Raw genomic sequence first — 22,654 nt, forward strand, 5'->3', positions numbered from 1 at the left:
AATTCAATTAAGAACGACTGGGAAAGGGAACTTAAGCCTATAGAGAAATGGCAAAAAATTTTTCAATTAGTTAATTCTTCCTCTATATGCGCTAAACATGCGTTGATACAGTTTAAAGTAGTACACAGGGCTGATATGTCCAAGGATAAATTAGCTTGTTATTACTGTCATATAAATCCTATATGTGATCGATGTCATTCTGATACAGCTTCATTAACTCATAAGTTTTGGTCATGCCCTTTGCTGAAGAAATACTGTGACGACATCTTTGGTATTATTTCAACTGTTTTGAATATCGATCTACAACCTCATCCTATTACTGCAATCTTTGGTTTACCAATGATAGAACAACACCATCTGACCCCCTCAGCTTGTCGGATGATTGCTCTTGTTACACTAATGGCTAGAAGATCCATATTATTGAATTGGAAAGAGATTAATCCTCCTAGTACATTTCAATGGTTTTCTCAAACTATGTCTTGCTTAAATTTAGAAAAAATTAGAAGCGTCATTTACGACCCTTCTATTAAATTTGAAGAGATTTGGAGACCATTTATTCAATACTTTCATATGATGTAATTTGACCCTTTCCAATTCTGTTTTGTTACTCCGTATACGGGGAGGGGAGCGGAGTTAACGACACTAATGGTCTTATCTGAGGTATCCCATTCTTTTTCTTTAGTTTAATTTTCTTCTAATTGGTTTAGATTTTTTTTCTTTTGGGGTATAATCTTTCTTTCTTTTTTCATGATATTTTTATATTTTCACTTTATATTTTCCTATATTATATTTGTACTTTTTGAGATTTTGGGAGGCTCAATAATGATGTGTCAATTGAGCTTATACTTGTATAAACTATTTATCAATAATGTAATCCCAATTGCTCTGTATCTATTTTCTGTAATGTTTATGATGATGAAATTAATGAAAAGATTGGAAAAGAAAAGAAAGGGCACAAGTTGGATCCTCACTGAACCACTGGTGAAGATTTTTTTTGTGAGGGAAGCTCATCCTATGAGCTCTGATGAGAAAACTAAATCTGTTTGCTTCCAAATGAATGTAGTAAAATACAGGGAAGTTCTGGACAAAAACCTGATGATGCATTCTGCCAGAGAACTGTGACCTGTTTTCCAGCAAGACAATGTCCCCAAGTATAAAGCCAAAGCTGCACAGGAATGGCTTAAAAACAACAAAGTTCAAGTCTGGAGTGGCCAAGTCAGAGTCCAGATCTCAATATAATTGAGAATTTGTGGCTGGATGTGAAAAGGGCTGTTCACTCATGATCCCCATGCAATCTGACAGAGCTTGAGCAGTTTTGTACAGAAGAATGGGGAAAAATTGCAGTGTCCAGATGTGCAAATCTGATGACTCAAGGCTGCAATTGCTGCTAAAAGTGCATCTACTAAATACTGACTTGAAGGGGGTGAGAAATTATGCAATCAATTATTTTGTGTTTAATAATTCTAATAAATTTAGACCAATTTGTAGAAATTTGTTTTCACTTTGACATGAAAGGGTCTTTTCTTTTGATCAATGTAAAAAAAACAAATTAAATCCACTGTGATTCAATGTTGTAAAACAATAAAGCATGAAAACTTCCGGGGTGGGGGCGGTGAATACTTTTGATAGTCACCGCAGCTGGTGCTCCTGCTGCGGCCTCCTCTGCATTGCTGACCCCCATCGTAAATTGGGGGACCACTTCATGGAGCACCTTTGCTCCATTTGCCAAAAGCGGCATTTCCCAGTGACCAAACATTTTAATTTCTCTGCCCATTCCCATCCCAACATGTCGGTCCACGGCCTCCTCTTGTGCCACGATGAGGCCACTCTCAGTGTGGAGGAGCAACACCTCATTCTGTGTGGTTGGCCTCCATCCTGATGGCATGAACATCGATTTTCCTTCTGGTTTAACAAAAAAAAAATTCCCTCACCTTCCCCCTTGAGGCCTCTTGCCTCTTCTCACCTGCCTATCACCTCCATCCTGGGCTCCTCCTTCCCCTTTTCCCATGATCCACATTCCTCTCCTATTAGATTCCTTCCTCTCTGACCCTTTACCTTTCCCACCCACCTGGCTTCACCTATCATCTATTTATTTTGTATTGAGATACACTGTGGAATTGGCCCTTCGAGCAACACCGCTCAGCCATCCCCCTATTTAATCCGAGGCTAATCAAGGGATAATTTACAAGACCCATTAACCTACTAATCGGTATGTCTTTGGACAGTCGGAGGAAACCAGAGCATCCGGAGGAAACCTACACGGTCACAGGGAGTCACAGGAATTGAACCCCAGTCACTTGTACTGTAAGGCGTTGTGTTAACCACTATGCTACCATACTGCCCAAAAGCTTACGGACTTTAAGCCTACTATAAGCCTACGGGCTCTCACAGCTACCTGGACTATTCCTCTTCTCACCCTGTCTCTTGTAAAAATGCCATCCCTTTCTCACAATTCCTCCATCTCCGCCGCATCTGCTCTCAGGATAAGGCTTTTCATTCCAGGATGAAGGAGATGTCCTTTTTTTTAAAGAAAGGGGCTTCCCTTCCTCCACCATCAACTCTGCTCTCAAACGCATCTCTCCCATTTCACGCACATCTGCTCTCACACCATCCTCCTGCTACTTCACTAGAAATAGAGTTCCCCTTGTCCTTACCTACCACCCCACCAGCCTCCGGGTCCAACATATAATTCTCCGTAACTTCTGCCACCTCCAGCGGGATCCCACCACTAAGCACATCTTTCCCTCCCCAAACTCTTTCTGCTTTCTGCAGGGATCATTCCCTACGCGACGCCCTTGTCCATTTGTTCCCCCCCATCCCTCCCCACTGATCTCCCTCCTGGCACTTATCCTTGTAAGTGGAACAAGTGCTACATATGCCCTTACACTTCCTCCCTTACCACCATTCAGGGCCCCAAACAGTCCTTCCAGGTGAGGCAACACTTCACCTGTGAGTTGGCTGGGGTGATATACTGTGTCCGGTGCTCCCGATGTGACCTTCTATATATTGGCGAGACCCGACGCAGGCTGGGAGACTGTTTCACTGAACACCTATGCTCTGTCCGCCAGAGAAAGCAGGATCTCCCAGTGGCCACACATTTTAATTCCACGTCCCATTCCTATTCTGATATGTCTATCCACAGCCGCCTCTGCTGTCAAGCTGAAGCCACACTCAGGTTGGAGGAACAACACCTTATACTTTGGGTAGCCTCCAACCTGGTGGCATGAACGCAAACAACAGGAATTCTGCAGATGCTGGAAATTCAAGCAACACACATCAAAGTTGCTGGTGAACGCAGCAGGCCAGGCAGCATCTCTAGGAAGAGGTACGGTTGATGTTTCAGGCCGAGACCCTTTGTCAGGACTGACGAAGAGTCTCGGCCTGAAACGTTGACTGTACCTCTTCCTATAGATGCTGCCTGGCCTGCTGCATTCACCAGCAACTTTAATGTGTGCTGATGGCATGAACATTGACTTCCCTAACTTGCGTTAATGCCCCACCTCCCCCTCGTACCCCATCTGTTATTTATTTATTTTTATTAATTTTTGTTCTCTCGCTCTCTCTCCTTTTTCTCCCTCTGTCCCTCTCACTATACTCCTTGTCCATCCTCTGGGCTTTCCCCCCTCCCCTTTTCTTTCTCCCTAGGCCTCCTGTCCTATGATCCTCTCATATCCCTTTTGCCAATCAACTTGCCAGCTCTTAGCTCCATCCCTCCCCCTCCTGTCTTCTCCTATCATTTTGGATCTCCCCCTTCCCCTCCCACTTTCAAATCTCTTACTATCTCTTCTTTCAGTTAGTCCTGACGAAGGGTCTCGGCCCAAAACGTCGACTGTACCTCCTCCTATAGATGCTGCCTGGCCTGCTGTGTTCACCAGCAATTTTTATGTGTGTTGCCCAAAAGCTTGTTCTCCTTCCCTCCCCTCTTCCCTCCCCACCCCCCGACAATCTTTTGTTCGGGCATTTTTCCCCTTCCTTTCCAGTCCTGAAGAAGGATCTCGGCCTGAAGCCTCAACTGTTTATTCATTTCCGTAGTTGTTGCCTGACCTGCTGAGTTCCTCCAGCGTTTTGTATGTGTTAAGGCTGATTTATACTTGTGTGTACGGGCTATGCTGTAGCTTACGCAAGTGGCCTACGCCGTTGTGAGCATTTATACTTGTGCGTTTGTGTGTCTGCGTTGCTCTGCAATTCACCGCCAAAACGCTAGTTGGCAGTGGGTTTTCTATGCCACTGTGTTGAGTTTCTTCCTGTACTTTAAACAATGGCGATTGAAACTGAGCACATCGTGTTGGAGCTAATAAATGTCGAACAAGAGTTTCTTCTCTCTCAATTCTGAAATGGCGGAGAAGCAGCAGCAACCGGAAATGTGTAGGAGGAAATGCGATGCTGCCAAGTGGACCAATCACAGTTGGGGTCTGCATCGCCACGACACGTAGTTACATTTTAGGAGAGGCGCGCGTTAGGCTACGGCGTAGGGTTCGGTGTAGAGTACAGCGTAGGGTACGCGGCTACGCCGTACATATGGCGTACATTTGACGCAGAAGTATAAACTGGTTTACTCTGAATTTCCAGCATCTGCTGAGCTTCTTGTATTTATAATTGATTAGCATCGCATTAAAGTTTATGGGAGCTTGCTGTGCATAATTTGGCTGTTAAAATTCTTCCATTACAACAGTGACTGCACTTCAAACGAAGCCTAATTAGCTATAAAGTGGATTTAGATTTCTTGAGCTGGTGAAAAGTGCAGTGTAAATAAATCTATTTGTTTGCCATTTTTTATTCATTGGCTTTGTTGTTTTGCCTCAAGGCTTATACAGTCATTAGTCTTTAACTTTCTGTTTGATTGGAATTCAAAGGTTACTAAAGCCTTGAGAGGTTTGACTCCGAATAGGAATCTATGTAAGATTTTACGTTCTGGGGCTGAGAATACATTCCCAGGTGGAACACTTGGCTGGCTTTCTCTGCTGTGCTCAACTGTTCTGCCAGCTCCAGCGGCCTTCATGAGCCATTGATTAATAATTAGAAGGAATCACTGATGATATCTGAAGGTTGCTGATCTTTATGGAGGGCGCCATTCTAGCAAGTCCTGTATCATCATTGGCATTTAGGAACGAAATTAGCTCTTAACTCCTGTCTAATAACAGATTAAATTTGGCTTATTGCTATAAGGCTGACAGTGCTACAGAAAAATAGTAGTGGCGCAGAATCGGAATTGGGTTTAATATCAGTGACGTGAAATTTGTTGTTTTGCAGCAAAAGTACAGTGCAATACTTAAATATCTTATAATTTATAGTTTATGTACAGTGTGTGTTATACTGCAGAAATGGTGAGGTAATGTTCATAATGTCTGTTCAGAAATTTGATGGCAGAGGGGAGAAGCTGTTTCTAAAATGTTGAGTGTGTGTCTTCAGGCTCCTCTACCTCTTCTCTAATTGCAGTAATAAGAAAAGAGCATGCCCTGGGTGAGGGGCGTCCTTAATGATGGACATCGCCATTTTGAGGCATTGCCTTTTTGAAGATGTATTTGATGCTGGGGAGCCCAGTGCCCATGATGGAACTCACTGAGTTTTCAACCCTCTGCAGCTTTTCCTGATTTTGTCCAATGGTTCCTCCAGACCCAAGGGTGTTGCAACCAGTTTGAGAGCTCTCCATTGTACATCTATAGAAATTCGTCAGAGCCTTTGGTGACGTACCAAATCTCCTCAAGCTCCTAAGGAAATATAGCCACTATTCTTCCTTCCTCGTAATTCCATGAATATGTTGGGCCAAGGATAGATCTTCAGAGGTATTGACACCGAGGAACACTTAGTTTAGCTGCTGGAGCTGTTTTTCCTTTGCCTTTAAATTTTTTTTATTGAAATATTCATATAGGTCTTCTTAAGATGATAATTTTATTAGTGACTTGATTTGCTATTGGGAAATGAACCTGGTCAGGTGTCAGATCTCTCAGCGGGAGAGCATTTTGGAGATGGTGATCATAATTCTATCTCCTTTACAATAGCATTGGAGAGAGATAGGAACAGACAAGTTGGAAAAGAGTTTAATTGGAGTAAGGGGAATTACGAGGCTATCAGGAAGGAACTTGGAAGCTTAAATTGGGAACAGATGTTCTCAGGGAAAAGTACGGCAGAAATGTGGCAAATGTCCAGGTGATATTTGTGTAGAGTTCTGCATAGGTATGTTCCAATGAGGCAGGGAAAGAATGGTTGGGTACAGGAACTGTGGTGTACAAAGGCTGTAGTTAATCTAGTCAAGAAGAAAAGAAAAGTTTACAAAAGGTTCAGAGAGCTAGGTAATGTTAGAGATCTAGAAGATTATAAGGCTAACAGGAAGGAGCTTAAGAAGGAAATTAGGAGAGCCAGAAGCGGCCATGAGAAGGCTTTGATGGGCAGGATTAAGGAAAACCCCAAGGCATTTTACAAGTATGTGAAGAGCAAGAGGATAAGACGTGAAAGAATAGGACCAATCAAATGTGACAGTGGGAAAGTGTGTATGGAACCGGAGGAAATAGCAGAGGTACTTAATGAATACTTCAGTATTCACTGTGGAAAAGGATCTTGGTGATTGTAGTGATGACTTGCAGCGGACTGAAAAGCTTGAGCATGTAGATATTAAGAAAGAGGATGTGCTGGAGCTTTTAGAAAGCATCAAGTTGGATAAGTCGCCAGGACCAGATGAGATGTACCCCAGGCTACTGTGGGAGGTGAGGGAGGAGATTGCTGAGCCTCTGGCGATGATCTTTGCATCATCAATGGGGACAGGAGAGGTTCCGGAGGATTGGAGGGGTGCGGATGTTGTTCCCTTATTCAAGAAAGGGAGTAGAGATAACCCAGGAAATTATAGACCAGGGAGTCTTACTTCAGTGGCTGGTAAGTTGATGGAGAAGATCCTGAGAGGCAGGATTTATGAATATTTGGAGAGGTATAATATGATTAGGAATAGTCAGCATGGCTTTGTCAAGGGCAGGTCGTGCCTTACGAGCCTGATTGAATTTTTTTGAGGATGTGACTAAACACGTTGATGAAGGAAGAGTGGTGGATGTAGTGTACAGGTTTCCCCCGCCATCCGAAGGTAGAGTGTTCCTATGAAACGGTTCGTAAGCCGGAATGTCGTAAAGCGAAAAAGCAGTTACCATTAATTTATATGGGAAAAATTTGTGAGCGTTCGCAGACCCAAAAATAACCTACCAAATCATGCCAAATAACACATGAAACCTAAAATACAGTAACATATAGTAAAAGCAGGAATGATATGATGAATACACAGCCTATATAAAGTAAAAATACTTTTCCACAATCATTGCCCGCACTATTCTCCGTAGCGAAAATCTCACGCAAGCGCTCTCAGCAGAAACACGGCACAAGCGCTCTCGGCAGAAACACTCTCTCCAGTAACCTTTAAGCTATGAAGCTGCCAAATCATACCAAATAACACATAAAAATACACAGCCGATATAAAGTAGAAATAATGTATGTACAGTGTAGTATCACTTACGGGAATCTGGAAGACAGCGCCCAGCACACTGATGATGGTGTGTTAGGCTCAGTCGTCGGAGGTTGGGGTGGTGCAGTGGCCCCCACCCTCCGGGCAGCGAATCGATACCGATGCGCGAAGAATGCAGGGGTCCAGCGGTGGCTGGGACGCACCCAGCACATCTTTAAGAAAAAAGTCGAAACAAACAAGCTAATTAATTAGGTACCGCCTGGCACGTAAGTGTCGGCCCAGATCAGAGGCAACGCAATTGACTTTGTGGATTCAGAACTGACTTGCCCACAAAAGGCAGAGAGTGGTTGTAGATGGGTCGTATTCTGCATGGAGGTTGGTGACCAGTGGTGTGCCTCAGGTATCTGTTCTGGGACACTTACTGTTTGTGATTTTTATGAATGACCTGGATGAGGAAGTGAGAGATGGGTTAGTAAGTTTGCTGATGACACAAAGGTTGGGGGTGTTGTGGATAATGTGGAAGGCTGTCTGAGGTTAGAGATACAAAACTGGGCTGAGAAGTGACAGACAGAGTTCAACCCAGATAAGTGTGAAGTGGTTCATTTTGGTAGGTCAAATATGATGGCAGAATATAGTATGAATGGTAAGAATGGTATAATGGCAGTGTGGAGGATCAGAGGGATCTCTGGGTCCGAGTCCATAGGACACTCAAAGTAGCTGTGCAGGTTGACTCTGTGGTTAAGAAGGTGTACAGTGTATTGGCCTTCATCAATCGTGGAATTGAATTTAGGAGCTGAGAGGTAATGTTGCAGCTATATAGCAGCCTGGTCAGACCCCACTTGGAGTACTGTGCTCAGCTCTGGTCACCTCACTACAGCAAGGATATGGAAACCATAGAAAAGGTGCAGAGAAGATTTACAAGGATGTTGCCTGGATTGGGGAGCATGCCTTATGAAAACTGGTTGAGTGAACTCGGCCTTTTCTCCTTAGAGCGATGGAGGATGAGAGGTGACCTGATAGAGGTGTATAAGATGATGAGAGGCATTGATCGTGTGGATAGTCAGAGGCTTTTTCCCAGGGCTGAAATGGCTGCTACAAGAGGGCACAGTTTTAAGGTGCTTGGAACTAGGTACAGAGGAGATGTCAGGGGTAAGTTTTTTACACAGAGAGTGGTGTGTTCGTGGAATGGGCTGCTGGCGGCGGTGGTGGAGGCAGAAACGATAGGGTTTTTTAAGAGATTCCTGGATGGCTACATGGAGCTTAGAAAAATAGAGGGCTATGGTCAAAGCCTAGGTAGTTCTAAGGTAGGGGCATGTTCGGCACAGCTTTGTGGGCGGAAGGGCCTGTATTGTGCTGTATGTTTTCTGTGTTTCTGTGTTTCTATCCAATTCATTATAGTCTGGGAGCAGGTGGACAGAGGCTTTCTTCTTACCATTAGGCCTGATAAGAATGTTGACTTCAGCTACATCAATGTCATGGAATTTCTTAGCAACTGTTTGTTTTGATGCTTGTTGGCTTTAATGTCAACAATGAAAACCAAGGTATTGCCCTCAATTTTCTTCACAGCAGACTTGGTGGTGAGAGGGAATTTAATAATAGCATAACGGTCCAACTTATTCCCCTTTGGAAGCACACTTTCTGGGATACTTGGCCTGCCTTCTCAATCTGAGTATATTTGGCCTCCTGAAGGTAGGTGGTGTCCTAATTTTCTTCTGCCTTGACTGAGAACACCTTTCAAAAAAGCTTTCTTGGGTTTCAAGGCTTTGGATGTAGCTTTAGTCTTGGCAGGGACAGCTTTGTTCTTCACCTTTGGAAACATCTTGCCTGACCCAAATTCAACCCTGACCTGTAATATTATCATGTGGAGCTTGAATGCACAGGTATCCTTCCAGGGACTCAAAAGTGGAGGCTTTGTCCCCACCTTGGAGAAGTAGCGTTTAGGCTGCAACTGTTCCATGACGACCAGTTCTGACAAGACTTGTTCAGGCTATAGGGTGGTATACTTGTGTTCCAGTGGCCTCTGTGAACTCAGAGCTGATGGCAGTGCTGGGCTTCAGATTTAGAAGGGACGTCAGTTTGATGAATCTCTCGCCTGCTGCACTCAGTTTCCGTGGCTGATCACTCTGTTTCTGGTCCTTAACCTTGACCATTTCTTTGTGCTTTTTCAGAAGAGCATGGACAGCATAGCTTGAAACTCCTGGAGTCTGCTGTGAAACCTTTGCTTGGGAGACACCTTGCTGATGCAGGATAACCACCTTGTGTCTTGTTACTGTGCTCACTTGCACAGTGTAAGAATTGATGATTTGAATCTGCCACACGGGCACCTCGCCCAGTTTGATTCCTTCTTCTACTTCCGTTTCTGTTTCAGTTAATCAGTTCATTCAACTTATTATGTCATTGATCATTTGCACCTGTTTGTTATCTTTGTTTCAAAATACGTTTATTATCAAAGTATTTATGCATTATACAACCCTGAGAGTCATCTCCCCATATTCAACCACAAAACAAATAAACACAGTGGAACACATTCAAAGAAAACAACAAACACCCAATGTGCAAAAAAAGAACAAATCATGCAAGCAGCAGAAACAAGCGAATAACACACAGAATATTAAACATCTAACTGCAGACTCCTTGAAACAGTCTAGGAAGGTTCAGTTCAGTTCAGTTCAATGTGCCATTTGCAGGCCACAGAGTCAGTCTACCCTAATTAAAGTTGTGCAAAATAGCAATTTTTAAAAAAAGGAGTAGCCAGAAACACGTTACATAAACTGCAGTCCTCTTAAAACGATTCCATTCCATAACTGTGCCAATCAGATCTTGCCCAAGACTAAGACTCTTGCGTGTTCCTCTGGCAGCAACAAGGAAGAGGGAGACTGAACAAAATCAGGCAGACAGCGATTCAAAGATTCAGATGGTCCTGAACAGCCGCTCACCTCCTCATTGATTTCAATCTTGCTCGACATTTTAATTGGCGAGTTGGTTGAGAATTGGAGCTGATCATGGGTTTTTGCTTCGCCGTTAGGGGCATTCCGTTCTCAACCTCGCTTTCAGCCATGCCAAATTCACTCGAAGGCAGCAAAAGTTCAAGATCGCTCAGTTGGCCCAAAAACGCCTTTTCAAATGTAAATTACAGATCCCAATCACAAACAGATTAGTAGTAGAAGTGTGCAAACACAAGGAAATCTGCAGATACTGGAAATTCAAGCAACACACATGAAAAATGCTGGTGAACGCAGCAGGCCAGGCAGCATCTATAGGAAGAGGTACAGTCGACGTTTTGGGCTGAGATCTTTCGTCAGGACTAACTGAAAGAAGGGATAGTAAGAGATTGAAAGGGGGAGGGGGAGATCCAAAATGATAGGAGAAGACAGGAGGGGGAGGGATGGAGCTAAGAGCTGGACAGTTGATTGGCAAAAGGGATATGAGGCTGGAGAAGGGAGAGGATCGTGGGACGGGAGGCCTAGGGAGAAAGAAAGGGGGAGGGGAGCGCAGAGGATGGGCAAGGAGTTATAGTGAGAGGGACAGAGGGAGAAAAAAGAGAGAGAAAAAATATATAATACAGGTTTCCCCTGCCATCCGAAGGTAGAGTGTTCGTATGAAACGGTTCGTAAGTCAGAATGTCATAAAGTGAAGGAGCAATTACCATTTATTTATATGGGAAAAATTTGTGAGCATTAGCAGACCCAAAAAATAACCTACCAAATCATGCCAAATAACAGACAAAACCTAAAATAACAGTAACATGTAGTAAAAGCAGGAATGATATGATAAATACACAGCCTATATAAAGTAGAAATACTTTTCTACAATCATTGCCGCACTGTTCTCCATAGCGAAAATCTCACACAAGCGCTCTCGGCAGAAACACTCTGTAACCTTTAAGTTATGAAGCTGCCAAATCATACCAAATAACACATAAAAATACACAGCCTATATAAAGTAGAAATAATGTATGTACAGTGTAGTATCACTACGGGAATTGGGAAGACAGCGCCGAGCACACTGATGATGGTGTATTAGGCTGAGTCGTGGGAGGTTGGGGTGGAGCAGTGGTCCCCAGCCTCCGGGCAGCGAACCAATACCGATCCGTGGAGAATGCAGTCGTAGCCGGGAGGAACCCAGCACGTCTTTAAGAAAAAAGCCGTAATAAACAAACTAATTAATTAGGTGCCGCCCGGCACTTAAATGTTGGCCCAGATCAGAGGTGACGCAATCGACAATTGCCTCCGATTTGGGTCGACATTTACATGCCGGGTGGCACCTAATTAATTAGCTTGTTTATTTCAGCTTTTTTCTTAAAGATGTGTTGGGTGCGTCTCGGCTACCGCTGCATTCTCCGTGGCAGTGTATCGGTACGCGGCCCGGGGGTTGAGGTGGTGGAACACTGAGGTGTCATCTCATCATTGTCTGTTTCCATCAGGGCAGGCAGGTCATCTTCTTCTATGTCTGCCTGCCTCGATGTCGAAGGTCGAGGTTCGTCGTCTGCTGTGGCTGATGTGGAAGGCTTGAAAAACGACAGTATGCTTGTCTGCTAGCCTCGCGCATTTTTCTATCATCTTATGCAGTTGCTTCGCGTTCAGTTCATGGATGACTTCACTTTCGGTCCGTTCGCTACTACATTTGGTTTCGATTGTTATCTTTTCCTCTTCCAATTGCATCAGCTCTTCATCTATCAGTTCTTGGTCATGGGATGCCAAAACCTCTTCAACATCATCTTTGTCATCTTTTACAAGCCAAACTCACTTTGTCCTTACTTCGTTCACCACGATTGAAACGCTTAATTATGCCTAGCTTTACGCTAAGTGTAACACCCTGACGATCTCTTTTAGGCTTTTCCGATACCTTAGAACTCATCTTGCTAACGGCTGCTCACAGGCATGTGTTTAAGCAATGCCGGCGAGAATGCTATTCCGGGGGAGGAGCTTGGCTGCTCGGGGCGTGCGCTGCCTTTTATCGCGCGCTGCTTTTTTCGCGCTGTCTTTTTTTTCCGTAACAGTGAAAATACCTTCTGTTAGCGAAAACAGGTAACTAATGTAGGTCTTTCGTAACAGCGAGGTTTCATAAAGCGAACGTTCGAAAAGCGAGGGACACCTGGAATAATAAATAAATAAGGAATGGGGTATGAAGGGGAGGTGGGGCATTAACGGAAGTTAGAGAAGTCGATGTTCATGCCATCAGGTTGGCGGATACCCAGACGGAATATAAGGTGTTGTTCCTCCAGCCTGAGTGTGGCTTCATCTTGACAGTAGAGGAGGCCATGGATAGACATATCAGAATGGGAATGGAACAGGGAATTAAAATGTGAGGCCACTGGGAGATCCTGCTTTTTCTGCTGGACAGAGCGTAGGTGTTCAGCGAAACGGTCTCCCAGCCTGCGTCGGGTCTCGTCAATATATAGAAGGCCGCATTGGGAGCACTGGACGCAGTATATCACCCCAGCCGACTCACAGGTGAAGTGTCGCCTCACCTGGAAGGACTGTCTGGGGCCCTGAATGGTGGTGAGGGAGGAAGTGTAAGGGCATGAATAACACTTGTTCCGCTTACAAGGATAAGTGCCAGGAGGGAGATCAGTGGGAAGGGATGTTGGGGGGGGGGGGCAGAATGGACAAGGGAGTTGCGTTGGGAGTGATCCCTGCAGAAAGAGTGGGGGAGGGAAAGATGTGTTTAGTGGTGGGATCCCGTTGCAGGTGGCGGAAGTTACGGAGAATTATATATTGGACCCGGAGGCTGGTGGGGTGGTAGGTGAGGACAAGGGGAACCCTATTCCTAGTGGGGTGGTGGGAGGATGGGGTGAGAGCAGATGTGCGTGAAATGGGAGAGATGTGTTTGAGAGCAGAGTTGATGGTGGAGGAAGGGAAACCCCTTTTTATATAAAAAAAAAAGAGGACACCTCCTTCGTCCTGGAATGAAAAGCCTCATCCTGAGAGCAGATGTGCCGGAGATGGAGGAATTGCGAGAAGGGGATGGCGTTTTTGCAAGAGACAGGGTGAGAAGAGGAATGGTCCAGGTAGCTGTGAGAGTCCGTAGGCTTATAGTAGACATCAGTGGATAAGCTGTCTCCAGAGATAGAGACAGAAAGATCTAGAAAGGGGAGGGAGGTGTCAGAAATGGACCAGGTAAACTTGAGGGCAGGGTGAAAGCTGGAGGCAAAGTTAATGAAGTCAACGAGTTCTGCATGCGTGCAGGAAGCAGCGCCAATGCAGTCGTCGATGTAGCGAAGGGAAAGTGGGGGACAGATACCAGTATAGGCTTGGAACATGGATTGTTCTACAAAGCCAACAAAAAGGCAGGCATAGCTGGGACCCATATGGGTGCCCATGGCTACACCTTTAGTTTGGAGGAGGTGGGAGGAACCAAAGGAGAAATTATTAAGAGTAAGGACTAATTCCGCTAGACGGAGGAGAGTGGTGATAGAGGGGAACTGGTTAGGTCTGGAATCCAAAAAGAAGCGTAGAGCTTTGAGACCTTCCTGATGGGGGATGGAAGTATATAGGAACTGGACATCCATGGTGAAAGTAAAGCTGTGGGGGCCAGGGAACTTAAAATCATCGAAAAGATTCAGAGCGTGAGAAGTGTCACGAACATAGGTAGGAAGGGATTGAACAAGGGGGGATAAAACAGTGTCAAGGTATGCAGAAATGAGTTCGGTGGGGCAGGAGCAAGTTGAGACAATGGGTCTACCTAGACAGGCAGGTTTGTGGATCTTGGGTAGGAGGTAGAAATGGGAAGTGCGGGCTGTGGGAACTATAAGGTTGGTAGCAGTGGATGGGAGATTTCCTGAGCTGATGAATTTGGTGATGGTGTGGGAGACAATGGCCTGGTGCTCCTTAGTGGGGACACGATCGAGGGGTAAATAAGAGGAGGTATCCGTGAGTTGTCGCTGTGCCTCGGCAAGGTAGAGGTCAGTACGCCAGACTACGACAGCACCCCCCTTATCGGCGGGTTTTATACTAAGATTAAGATTAGTGCGGAGGGAGTGGAGAACAGAGCGTTCGGAAGGAGTGAGGCTGGAATGGGAACAAGGTGTGGTGAAGTTGAGACGGTTGATGTCCCTTCGGCAGTTAGCAATAAAAAGATCCAGAGCAGGGTGTCCATGAAGAGGAGGAGGGTTGAAGATGGGAGAAGGGGTCATTGGGGGTAGGAGAGTCCTTGCCGAAGAAGTAAGCTTGAAGACGGAGCCGGCGGAAGAACAGTTCAACGTCATGGTGAACGTGGAACTCGCTGAGGTGTGGGCGAAGGGGTACAAAGGTAAGGCCCTTACTGAGGACAAAGCGCTGTTCCTCAGAGAGTTGAAGGTCGGAGGGGATGGTAAAGACCCGGCACGGATGCGAGCTGGGATCAGAGGAGGGAGGGGGAGGGAGGCTGGTAGTGTCAGTGGAGAGGAGGGGGAGGGTTGGGGCGAGAGGAAGATGGAGTAGTAGAAGTATATTTAAAAGAAAGAAACAAAGTAATTTCATGAATTGTCTGCAGGACATTGCTGTTGGTCGTGTTGGTCACTGGTACCATCTTGCACTCGGCTATATACCTATAAAATAATCATTTTTTATTTGAAAAGTGGTCTATTACTGAATATGTTACTTTATTTAACAAAATTTTAAAATCTCAATCATTAAATTTATTTGGAAAATGAATGTTTGGAGATCTAAAATTTGTTCTTATTCTGATGCAATAACGCAGAAAATAAAAACTAAACACCTTAATCAAAATTTACATTAAAAATCTGGGGCCTAAGACTTTTGCACAGTGTTGTAAGGGCAGCAGTGAGAGACGACTGATTGCTGAGCCAGCGTTGACCCTCTGGCATGCCGCTGTTGATGTGACACTTGCATTTGTTAATCAACTGTCAGGAGTGTTCACTGAGATCTTTAACCTCCTTGCTTCGGCAGTCTGAGGTATCCAGCTGCTTCAAGCAGGCTTCAATTATACCGGTGCCCAAGAAGAACGTGATGACCTGCCTCAATGAATATCATCCGGTAGCACTTACATCCACTGTGATGAAGTGCTTTGAGAGGTTGGTGATGAAACATATCAACTCCTGCCTGAGAAGCAGCTTGGATCCACTCCAATTTGCCTACCGGCAGAACAGAACCACAGCAGATGCCATCTTACTGACTCTTCACTCAACCTTGGAACATCTGAACCTTGGAAGAGGGAATTCAGGGAGTTGGGTAGAAAGCTGAAGGGTAGTAATCTCGGGATTGCTGTTTGTGCCACGTGCTAACGAGCGCAAGAATAGCATGATCAGGCATATTAATGCATGGCTGAGAGACTGGTGTAGGGGGTAGGGCTTTGGGTCCCTGGATCACTGGGGCATCTTCTGGGGGAGATCTGACCTGTACAAAAAGGACGGGTTACACCTGTATAAAAGGGTCCAATATCCTAGCAGATCGGTTTAATAAAGCTGTTAGGGAAGGTTTAAGCTCATTTGGCAGGGGGATGGGAACTGAAGTGATAGGGCTGAGGAAGGAGAAAACAGAAATAAATCAAAGATAGTGTGCAACAGAGATGATAGAAAGGACAAGCAGGAGATGAGGCTTAATTACAGCCAGTGAGATAAGTTACAGGGCAATAGAGGCGTGGTGCAGTTAAAACGGAAAGCAACAAATACTGGACTGAAAGTGTTGTATTTGAATGAATGCAGCATAAGAAATAAAATGGATGATCTTGAAATTCAGCTATAGATTGGCAAGTATGACGTTGTGGCCATCTCTGAAGCTTGGCTAAAGGATGGCTGCCATTGGGAGTTTTATGTCCAAGGATATACAGTGTATTGAAAAGATAGGTTAGTAGGTAGAGGTGGTGGTGTGGCCCTGTGTATAAGAAATAATATTAACTCATTAGAAAGGGATGACACAGGATCGGAAGGCACAGAGTCTCTATGGATTGAGTTTAAGAAATGGCAAGGGTAAAAGGACCCTAATGGCAGTTGTATACAGGCCTCCAAACAGCAGCGGGGATGTGGATTACAAATTACAACAGGAGACAGAAAAGCCGTTTCAGAAGGGCAATGTCATGATAATTGTTGGGGAATTTAACGTGCAAGTGGATTGGCTAAACCAAGCCTGTGCTGGACCTCGAGAGAGAATTTGTAGAATATCTAAGGGATGGCTTTTCAGAACAACTTTTTGTTGAGCCCACTAAGGGATGGGCTGTGCTGGATTGGTTGTTGTGCAATGATCAGGATGTGATAAGAGAGCTTAAGGTTAAGGAACCCTTAGGGAACAGTGATCACAATATGATCGAGTTCACTTTGAAATTTGAGAAGGAGAAACTAAATTCCAGCGTGTCGGTATTTCAGTCGCATGAGAGGGGGTCTGGCCAAGGTTGACTGGAAAGGGATACTGGCAGGAAGGACAGCAGAGCAGCAATGGCTGCAGTTTCTGCAAAAAGTTAGGGAAGTGCAAGACATATATTTCTATTAAGAAGAAATATTTGAATGGAAGAAGGACACTACCGTGACTGACAAGTGAAATCAGAGCCAAAGTAAAAGCAAAAGAGAGGGCATACAAGGAAGCCAAAGCTAGTGGGAAGATAGAGGGTTGGGAAGCTTATAAAAACTTGCAGAAGGGAACTAAGAAGGTCATGAGGAAGGAAAAGATAAATTATGAAAGAAAGCTGGTGACTAATATCAAAGAAGATACTAAAAGTTTTAGTAAAGGAGAGTCGAGGGGGAGACATAGGACCAATAGAAAATGACACTGGATATATTGTAATGAGAGACACAGATGAAGGAGCTGAATGCGTATTCTGCATCAGTATTCACAGTGGAAGACGTCTGCAGTGTACCGGACATTCAAGTGTGTCAGGGAAGTGAAGTATGTTCAGTGAAAATTATGACTGAGAAGGTGCTCAGGAAGCTTAGTGGTCTGAGGGTGGATAAATCTCCTGGACTTGATGGAATGCATCCTCGGCTTCTAAAGGAGGTAGTTGGAGAGATTTTGGAGGCATTAACAATGATCTTTCAAGAATCGATTGATTCTGGCATTGTACTGGCTGAATGGAAAATTGCAAATGTTACTCTGCTATTTAAGAAGGGTGGGGGGCAGCAGAAAGGAAACTATAGACCTGTTAGCCTGACATCAGTGGTTGGGAAGTTGTTGGAATCGCTTGTTAGGGATGAGATTACAGAATACCTGGAGGCACATGACAAGATAGGCCAAAGCCAGCGTGGTTTCCTGAAAGGAAAATCCTGCCTGTCTAACCTACTGCAAGTTTTTTTGAGGAAATTACAGGCAGGGTAGACAAAGGAGATGCAGTAGGTGTACTTGGATTTTCAGAAGGCCTTTGACAAGGTGCTGCACATGAGGCTGCTTAGCAAGATAAGAGCCTATGGAATTACAGGGGAGTTACTAGCATGGGTGGAGCATCGGCTGATCGGTAGAAAACAAGGAGTGGGAATAAAGGTATCCTATTCTGACTGGCTGCTGGTTACCAGTGGAGTTCCACAGGGGTCAGTGTTGGGACCGCAGCTTTTTACGATGTATGTCAATGATTTGGACTATGGGATTAATGGATATGTGGCTAAATTTGCTGATGATACAAAGATAGGTAGAGGAGCAGGTAGTGTTGAAGAAACAGAGAGCCTGCAGAGAGACTTAGATAGTTTAAGAGAATGGACAAAGAAGTGGCAAATGAAGTATAATGTTGAAAAGTGTGTGGTCATACACTTTGGTGGTAGAAATAAACATAGAGTCTATTATTTAGATGGGGAGAGAATTCAAAATGCAGAGATGTAAAGAGACTTAGGAGTCCTTGTGCAGGATACCCTGAAGGTTAACCTCCAGGTTGAGTTGGTGGTGAAGAAGGCGAATGAAATGTTGCCATTCATTTCTAAAGGTATAGAATATAATAGCAGGGATGTGATGTTGAGCCGCTATAAGGGACTAGTGGGACCACACTTAGAGTATTGTGTGTAGTTTTGGGCTGCTTATGTTAGAAAGGATATATTGACATTGGAGAGGGTTCAGAGAAGATTCATGAGAATGATTCCAGGAATGAAAGGGTTACCGTATGAGGACTGTCTGTCAGCTCTTGGGCTGTATTCCCTGGAGTTCAGGAGAGTGAGGGGGGAATCTCATAGAAACATTCTGAATGTTAGAAGGCCTATACAGATTAGATATCGCAAAGTTACTTCCCATGGTATGGGAGTCTAGGACAAGAGGGCATGACTTCAGGATTGAAGGATTCAGGATTTAGAATAGAGCTGCGGAGAAATTACTTTAGTCAGGGGGTGTTAAATCTGTGGAATTTGTTGCCACAAGCGGCTGTGGAGGCAAAGTCATTGGGTGTATTTAAGGCAGAGATAGGTTCTTGATTAGCCAGGGCATCAAAGGGTATGGGGAGAAGGCAGGGGAGTGGGAATGATTGGAAGAATTGGATCAGCCCATGATTGAATGGCGGAGCAGACTCGATGGACTGAATGGCATACTTCTGCTCCTATATCTTATGGTCTTATGATCTGGACCATAAGATATATGCATCAGGATAGCTTTCATTGACTACAGCTCAGTATTCTATACCAATATCCCCTCAAAACTAATCAATAATCTTAAAGACTGTGCTTCAATGCCTCCTTGTGCAACTGGATCCTGGATTTCCTCACTTGCAGACCCCAGTCAGTTCGGATTGGCAACAACATCTCCACAGTCATCTTCCCAGGTGCACCACAAGTCTGTATCCTTAGCCCCCCGCTCTACTCACTGTACACTTTTGACTCTGAGGCTAAGTACAGGCAGTTTGGTTAAACCCAAAGGCAACTGCTGTGGATCAGCACGTCTTTCAGAGGCAGATGCCTTGAAATATAGAGATGGATGTTTCTGCTTATAAAGATAAACTTAGAAACTGTGAGCAAACCATTTGTATCCCCAAGGGAAATCCAAAGAAGAGGAGATGAAGTTGGAGGTTCTGCTTGGTACTTTTACCGTAACCATCTGAGGGAGCTTTCTGCTGCCAAGAGGAAAGTCTGAAGAGCTTCTGATTGGAGGGAGCAGTGAAGACAACCGTGGCTGTGTCAGATGAAGAGAGATACAAGTCTGTGGAGGGAATTCATAGGCAATGCACTGGGAATAAAATGGTAAGTTGTATTTAAAATTCAAGCACATTTGACATAGAACAAGACATTTGTGATTTAACCTACAATCCTGGACTTCTGTTCTTTGAGCCTTTCGGTAAGGACAAAATCTCAGTCTCCACTGCATCATATTTGATCTCTGTCAGAATGTTGAATTCAAGTTCCACATTAGAGACATTAGCAGAGACCTTGGCCTCGATACATCCCTGTGCACCTGGATCCTTGATTTCTTCACTTGCGTCTCCCAGTCAGCTCTGTTTGGCAACAACATTTCCTCTACAATCACCACAGCTGCACCACAAGATTCGACTTGCTTTATACTTACGACTGTGAGGCTAGGTACAGCTCCAATATCATATTTAAGTTTGCTGATGACACAACTGTTGTTGGCCGAGTCAAAGGTGGTGACTAATCGGCATATAGAGGGAGATAGAAAATCTTGCTGATTGGTGCCACAACAATAACCTCTTACTCAATGTCAGCAAGACCAAGGAGTGGGTTATTGACTTCAGGAGAAGGAAACCTGAGATTGATTGAGCTACTCCTCATCAAGAAATCAAGTGGAGAGGGCCAGAAACTTTAAATTCTTTGGCATTATTATTTCAGAGGATTTTTCTTGGTCCAGCACATTACAAATAAGCCATAGCAGCGCCTTTTCTTTCTTAGAATTTTGTGAAGATTCAGCATGTCATCTAAAACTTTGACAGACTTGTATAGTTGTGTGGTGGAGAGTATCATGAATGTTTGCATCATGGGCTGCTATGGAAACACCAATGCCCTTGAGTGGAAAAGCCTACAAAAAGTAGTGAATACGGCCCAGTCCATCACAGGCAAAGCCTTCCCCACCATTGAGCATATCTATGTGGAGCACTGTGGCAGGAGAACAGTATTCATTGTCAAGGAACCCCATGGACAAATGTCAGTATGGGAATGGGAAGTGGAATTAAAATGGCTGAGCACCTGGACATCCTGGTTGTCACAGCTGACAGAATGAAGATGCTCAACAAAGTGGTCCCCCAATCTGCGTCAGATATCAGCTATTGTATAGAGGCGGCCGCAAAAGAAGCATTGAATATAATAAAAATCCCAGCGGATTGGGGTTACCTGCAAAAGCTGTTCAGGACCCTAAATGATGGTGAGGGAGGAGACATGAGGGCAGTAATATCACACCATATTTGCAGGGATAAATGCCTGGAGAGTGATTTGAGGAGGTACAAACAGACGAGAGTTATGGGGAAAACGCTTCCTGTGGAAAGCGGAGAGGAGGAGGGAAGATGTGCCCTGTTAGTGGGATCCCATTGGAGATGGTGGAAGTGGCAGGGAATGATATGCTGGATATGAAGGCTTGTGGGGTGGTAGCTGAAACCCTTTCCCTGATATGGTAACCCTATCCCGGTTACATTGGGGAAAGGGAGATAGAGTGACGTGTGGGAAATGGAGTAGCTGCTAGTGGGGCTTGCATTGATAGCAGTAGAGGGGAAACCTTGTTCTTTGGGGGGGGGGAGAAAGAGGACATCTTAGATGTTCTGCAGTGGAGGGCCTCAGCATGAGAGTGGATGGGGAGGAGATGATAGAAATGAGAAAAGAGATAGGGTGGGAAGAGGTTCCCACCCATCTCTTGCAAGATGTCCTCACCTTATCTCTTGCAAGGATGCAAGAAAAATATGGGCAAATTGTGCACAGTTTTTTCAAGAAAGAGCATGATTAGAACGAAGTCCATTTTAATGCAAAATATTCCGAGTAGTCAAGGTAATTAGATTTTTGCCAGTTGGTTCAAGAGCTGAATGGTTGAAGAGAAGTAGCTGTTCTTGAACCTAGTGGAGTGGGTCTTCAGGCTTTTGTGCCATCTACGACAAGATGCCAGGAACTGGATGATGGGAATCTTTGATGGATGTGGCCGCCTTTAGGCAGCACCTCCTATAGATAATATTTCTATGGTGTGGGGGAGGGGTTTGGTTGGTATTTCCCTATGCAATGTACTACTCAGTTGTACATTCATTTTAAGGGCTCAAAGTAAAATTTATTATCAGAGTACAGACAGTACATGTCACCACATGTGACGCTGAGATTCTTTTTCCTGCAGGCATACTCAGCAAATCTATAGAACAGTAACTAAACAGGATCAATCAAAGAGCAAGAACATAGAAGGCGACAAACTGTGCAAATGCAAGTATAAGTAAATACCAATAAGTAATGAGAGCATGAAATAACAAGATAAAGATTCCTTAAAGTGAGATCATTGGTTGTGGGAATGTCTCAACGAATGAGTGTAGTTACCCTCTTGTGTTCAAGAGCCTGATGGTTGAGGGATAGTGACTGTTCTTGAACCTGATGGTGTGAGTCCTGAGGCACTTCTACCTTCTACCTGATGGCAGCAACGAGAAAAGAGCCAGGCCTGGGTGGTGAGGACCTTTGATGGTGGATGCTGCTTTTCTATGACAACATTTCATGTAGATGTGCTCAATGGTTGGGAGGGTTTTTCCTCTGATTTATTGGGCCAAATCCACTACCTTCTGTAGGATTTTCCCATTGGTCTTCCCACACCAGGCCGTAATGCGGCCAGTTTTTACTTTTATTTTACTTTATTTCAAATATCTTTGTCAATAATGCTGGCCCTGCCTGAATGTCACATCATGAAATATTTTCATATTCTGTTAACTTTATATTTTCTTTCAGCTGAAGAGGAGGATTCCCATTCAGTCTCATTCCCCCGCTTACTTCCTTGTAAACCTATGCCCTCTCTCGTGTCCTTCATGTCCCCACTAATTCTCGTTCTGCTCTGACCGGGGGTAAAAGAACAGCCAATTAATCCACCTGCACTTCTGTCAAGGTGGGAGGAATCCGGAGCACCCAGATTCAAGATTGGAGCTTATTGGTCAGGTGTGCAAGGTATACAGCGAAGTTTGTCGTTTGCATTAACAACCAACACAGCCGAGGGTGTGCTGGGGGCTGCCCACAAGTGTCGCCACACATTCCGGCTCCAAGATGGCATACCCTCAAAACTTGTTGAACTCCTGGAGTACATGCAGACTCCGCGCAGACAGCACTCAAGGTCAAGATTGAACCTGGTATTGTGTGGTAGCAGCACTGCCTTCTGGACCATTATGCCACCTGAAGAGTTTACCAACTTCCCCCTTAAA

The 22,654-nt window shown here is 44.6% G+C and overlaps 1 protein-coding gene and 1 pseudogene across 7 annotated transcripts in view; one reads left to right on the forward strand and one right to left on the reverse strand.

Moving 5' to 3' along the window:
- LOC134347038 (amyloid-beta A4 precursor protein-binding family A member 1-like) overlaps positions 1-22,654 on the forward strand; it is a 199,336-nt gene that overhangs the window by 15,792 nt on the left and 160,890 nt on the right. For 3 of the 7 annotated variants that reach the window (XM_063049055.1, XM_063049057.1, XM_063049056.1), the window contains exon 2: positions 19,314-19,517. The exons of the other annotated variants lie outside the window; for them this stretch is intronic. In XM_063049055.1, coding sequence (XP_062905125.1) covers positions 19,515-19,517 — 3 coding nt within the window. In that variant the 5' untranslated portion in view covers positions 19,314-19,514. The remainder of the gene's footprint in view (positions 1-19,313; positions 19,518-22,654) is intronic. 7 annotated transcript variants of the gene reach the window in all.
- Positions 5,862-9,260, reverse strand: LOC134347345 (large ribosomal subunit protein uL23-like; annotated as a pseudogene).

This window comes from Mobula hypostoma, chromosome 5 (assembly GCF_963921235.1).
Source record: "Mobula hypostoma chromosome 5, sMobHyp1.1, whole genome shotgun sequence".
Classification (NCBI taxonomy): Eukaryota; Metazoa; Chordata; class Chondrichthyes; order Myliobatiformes; family Myliobatidae; genus Mobula; species Mobula hypostoma.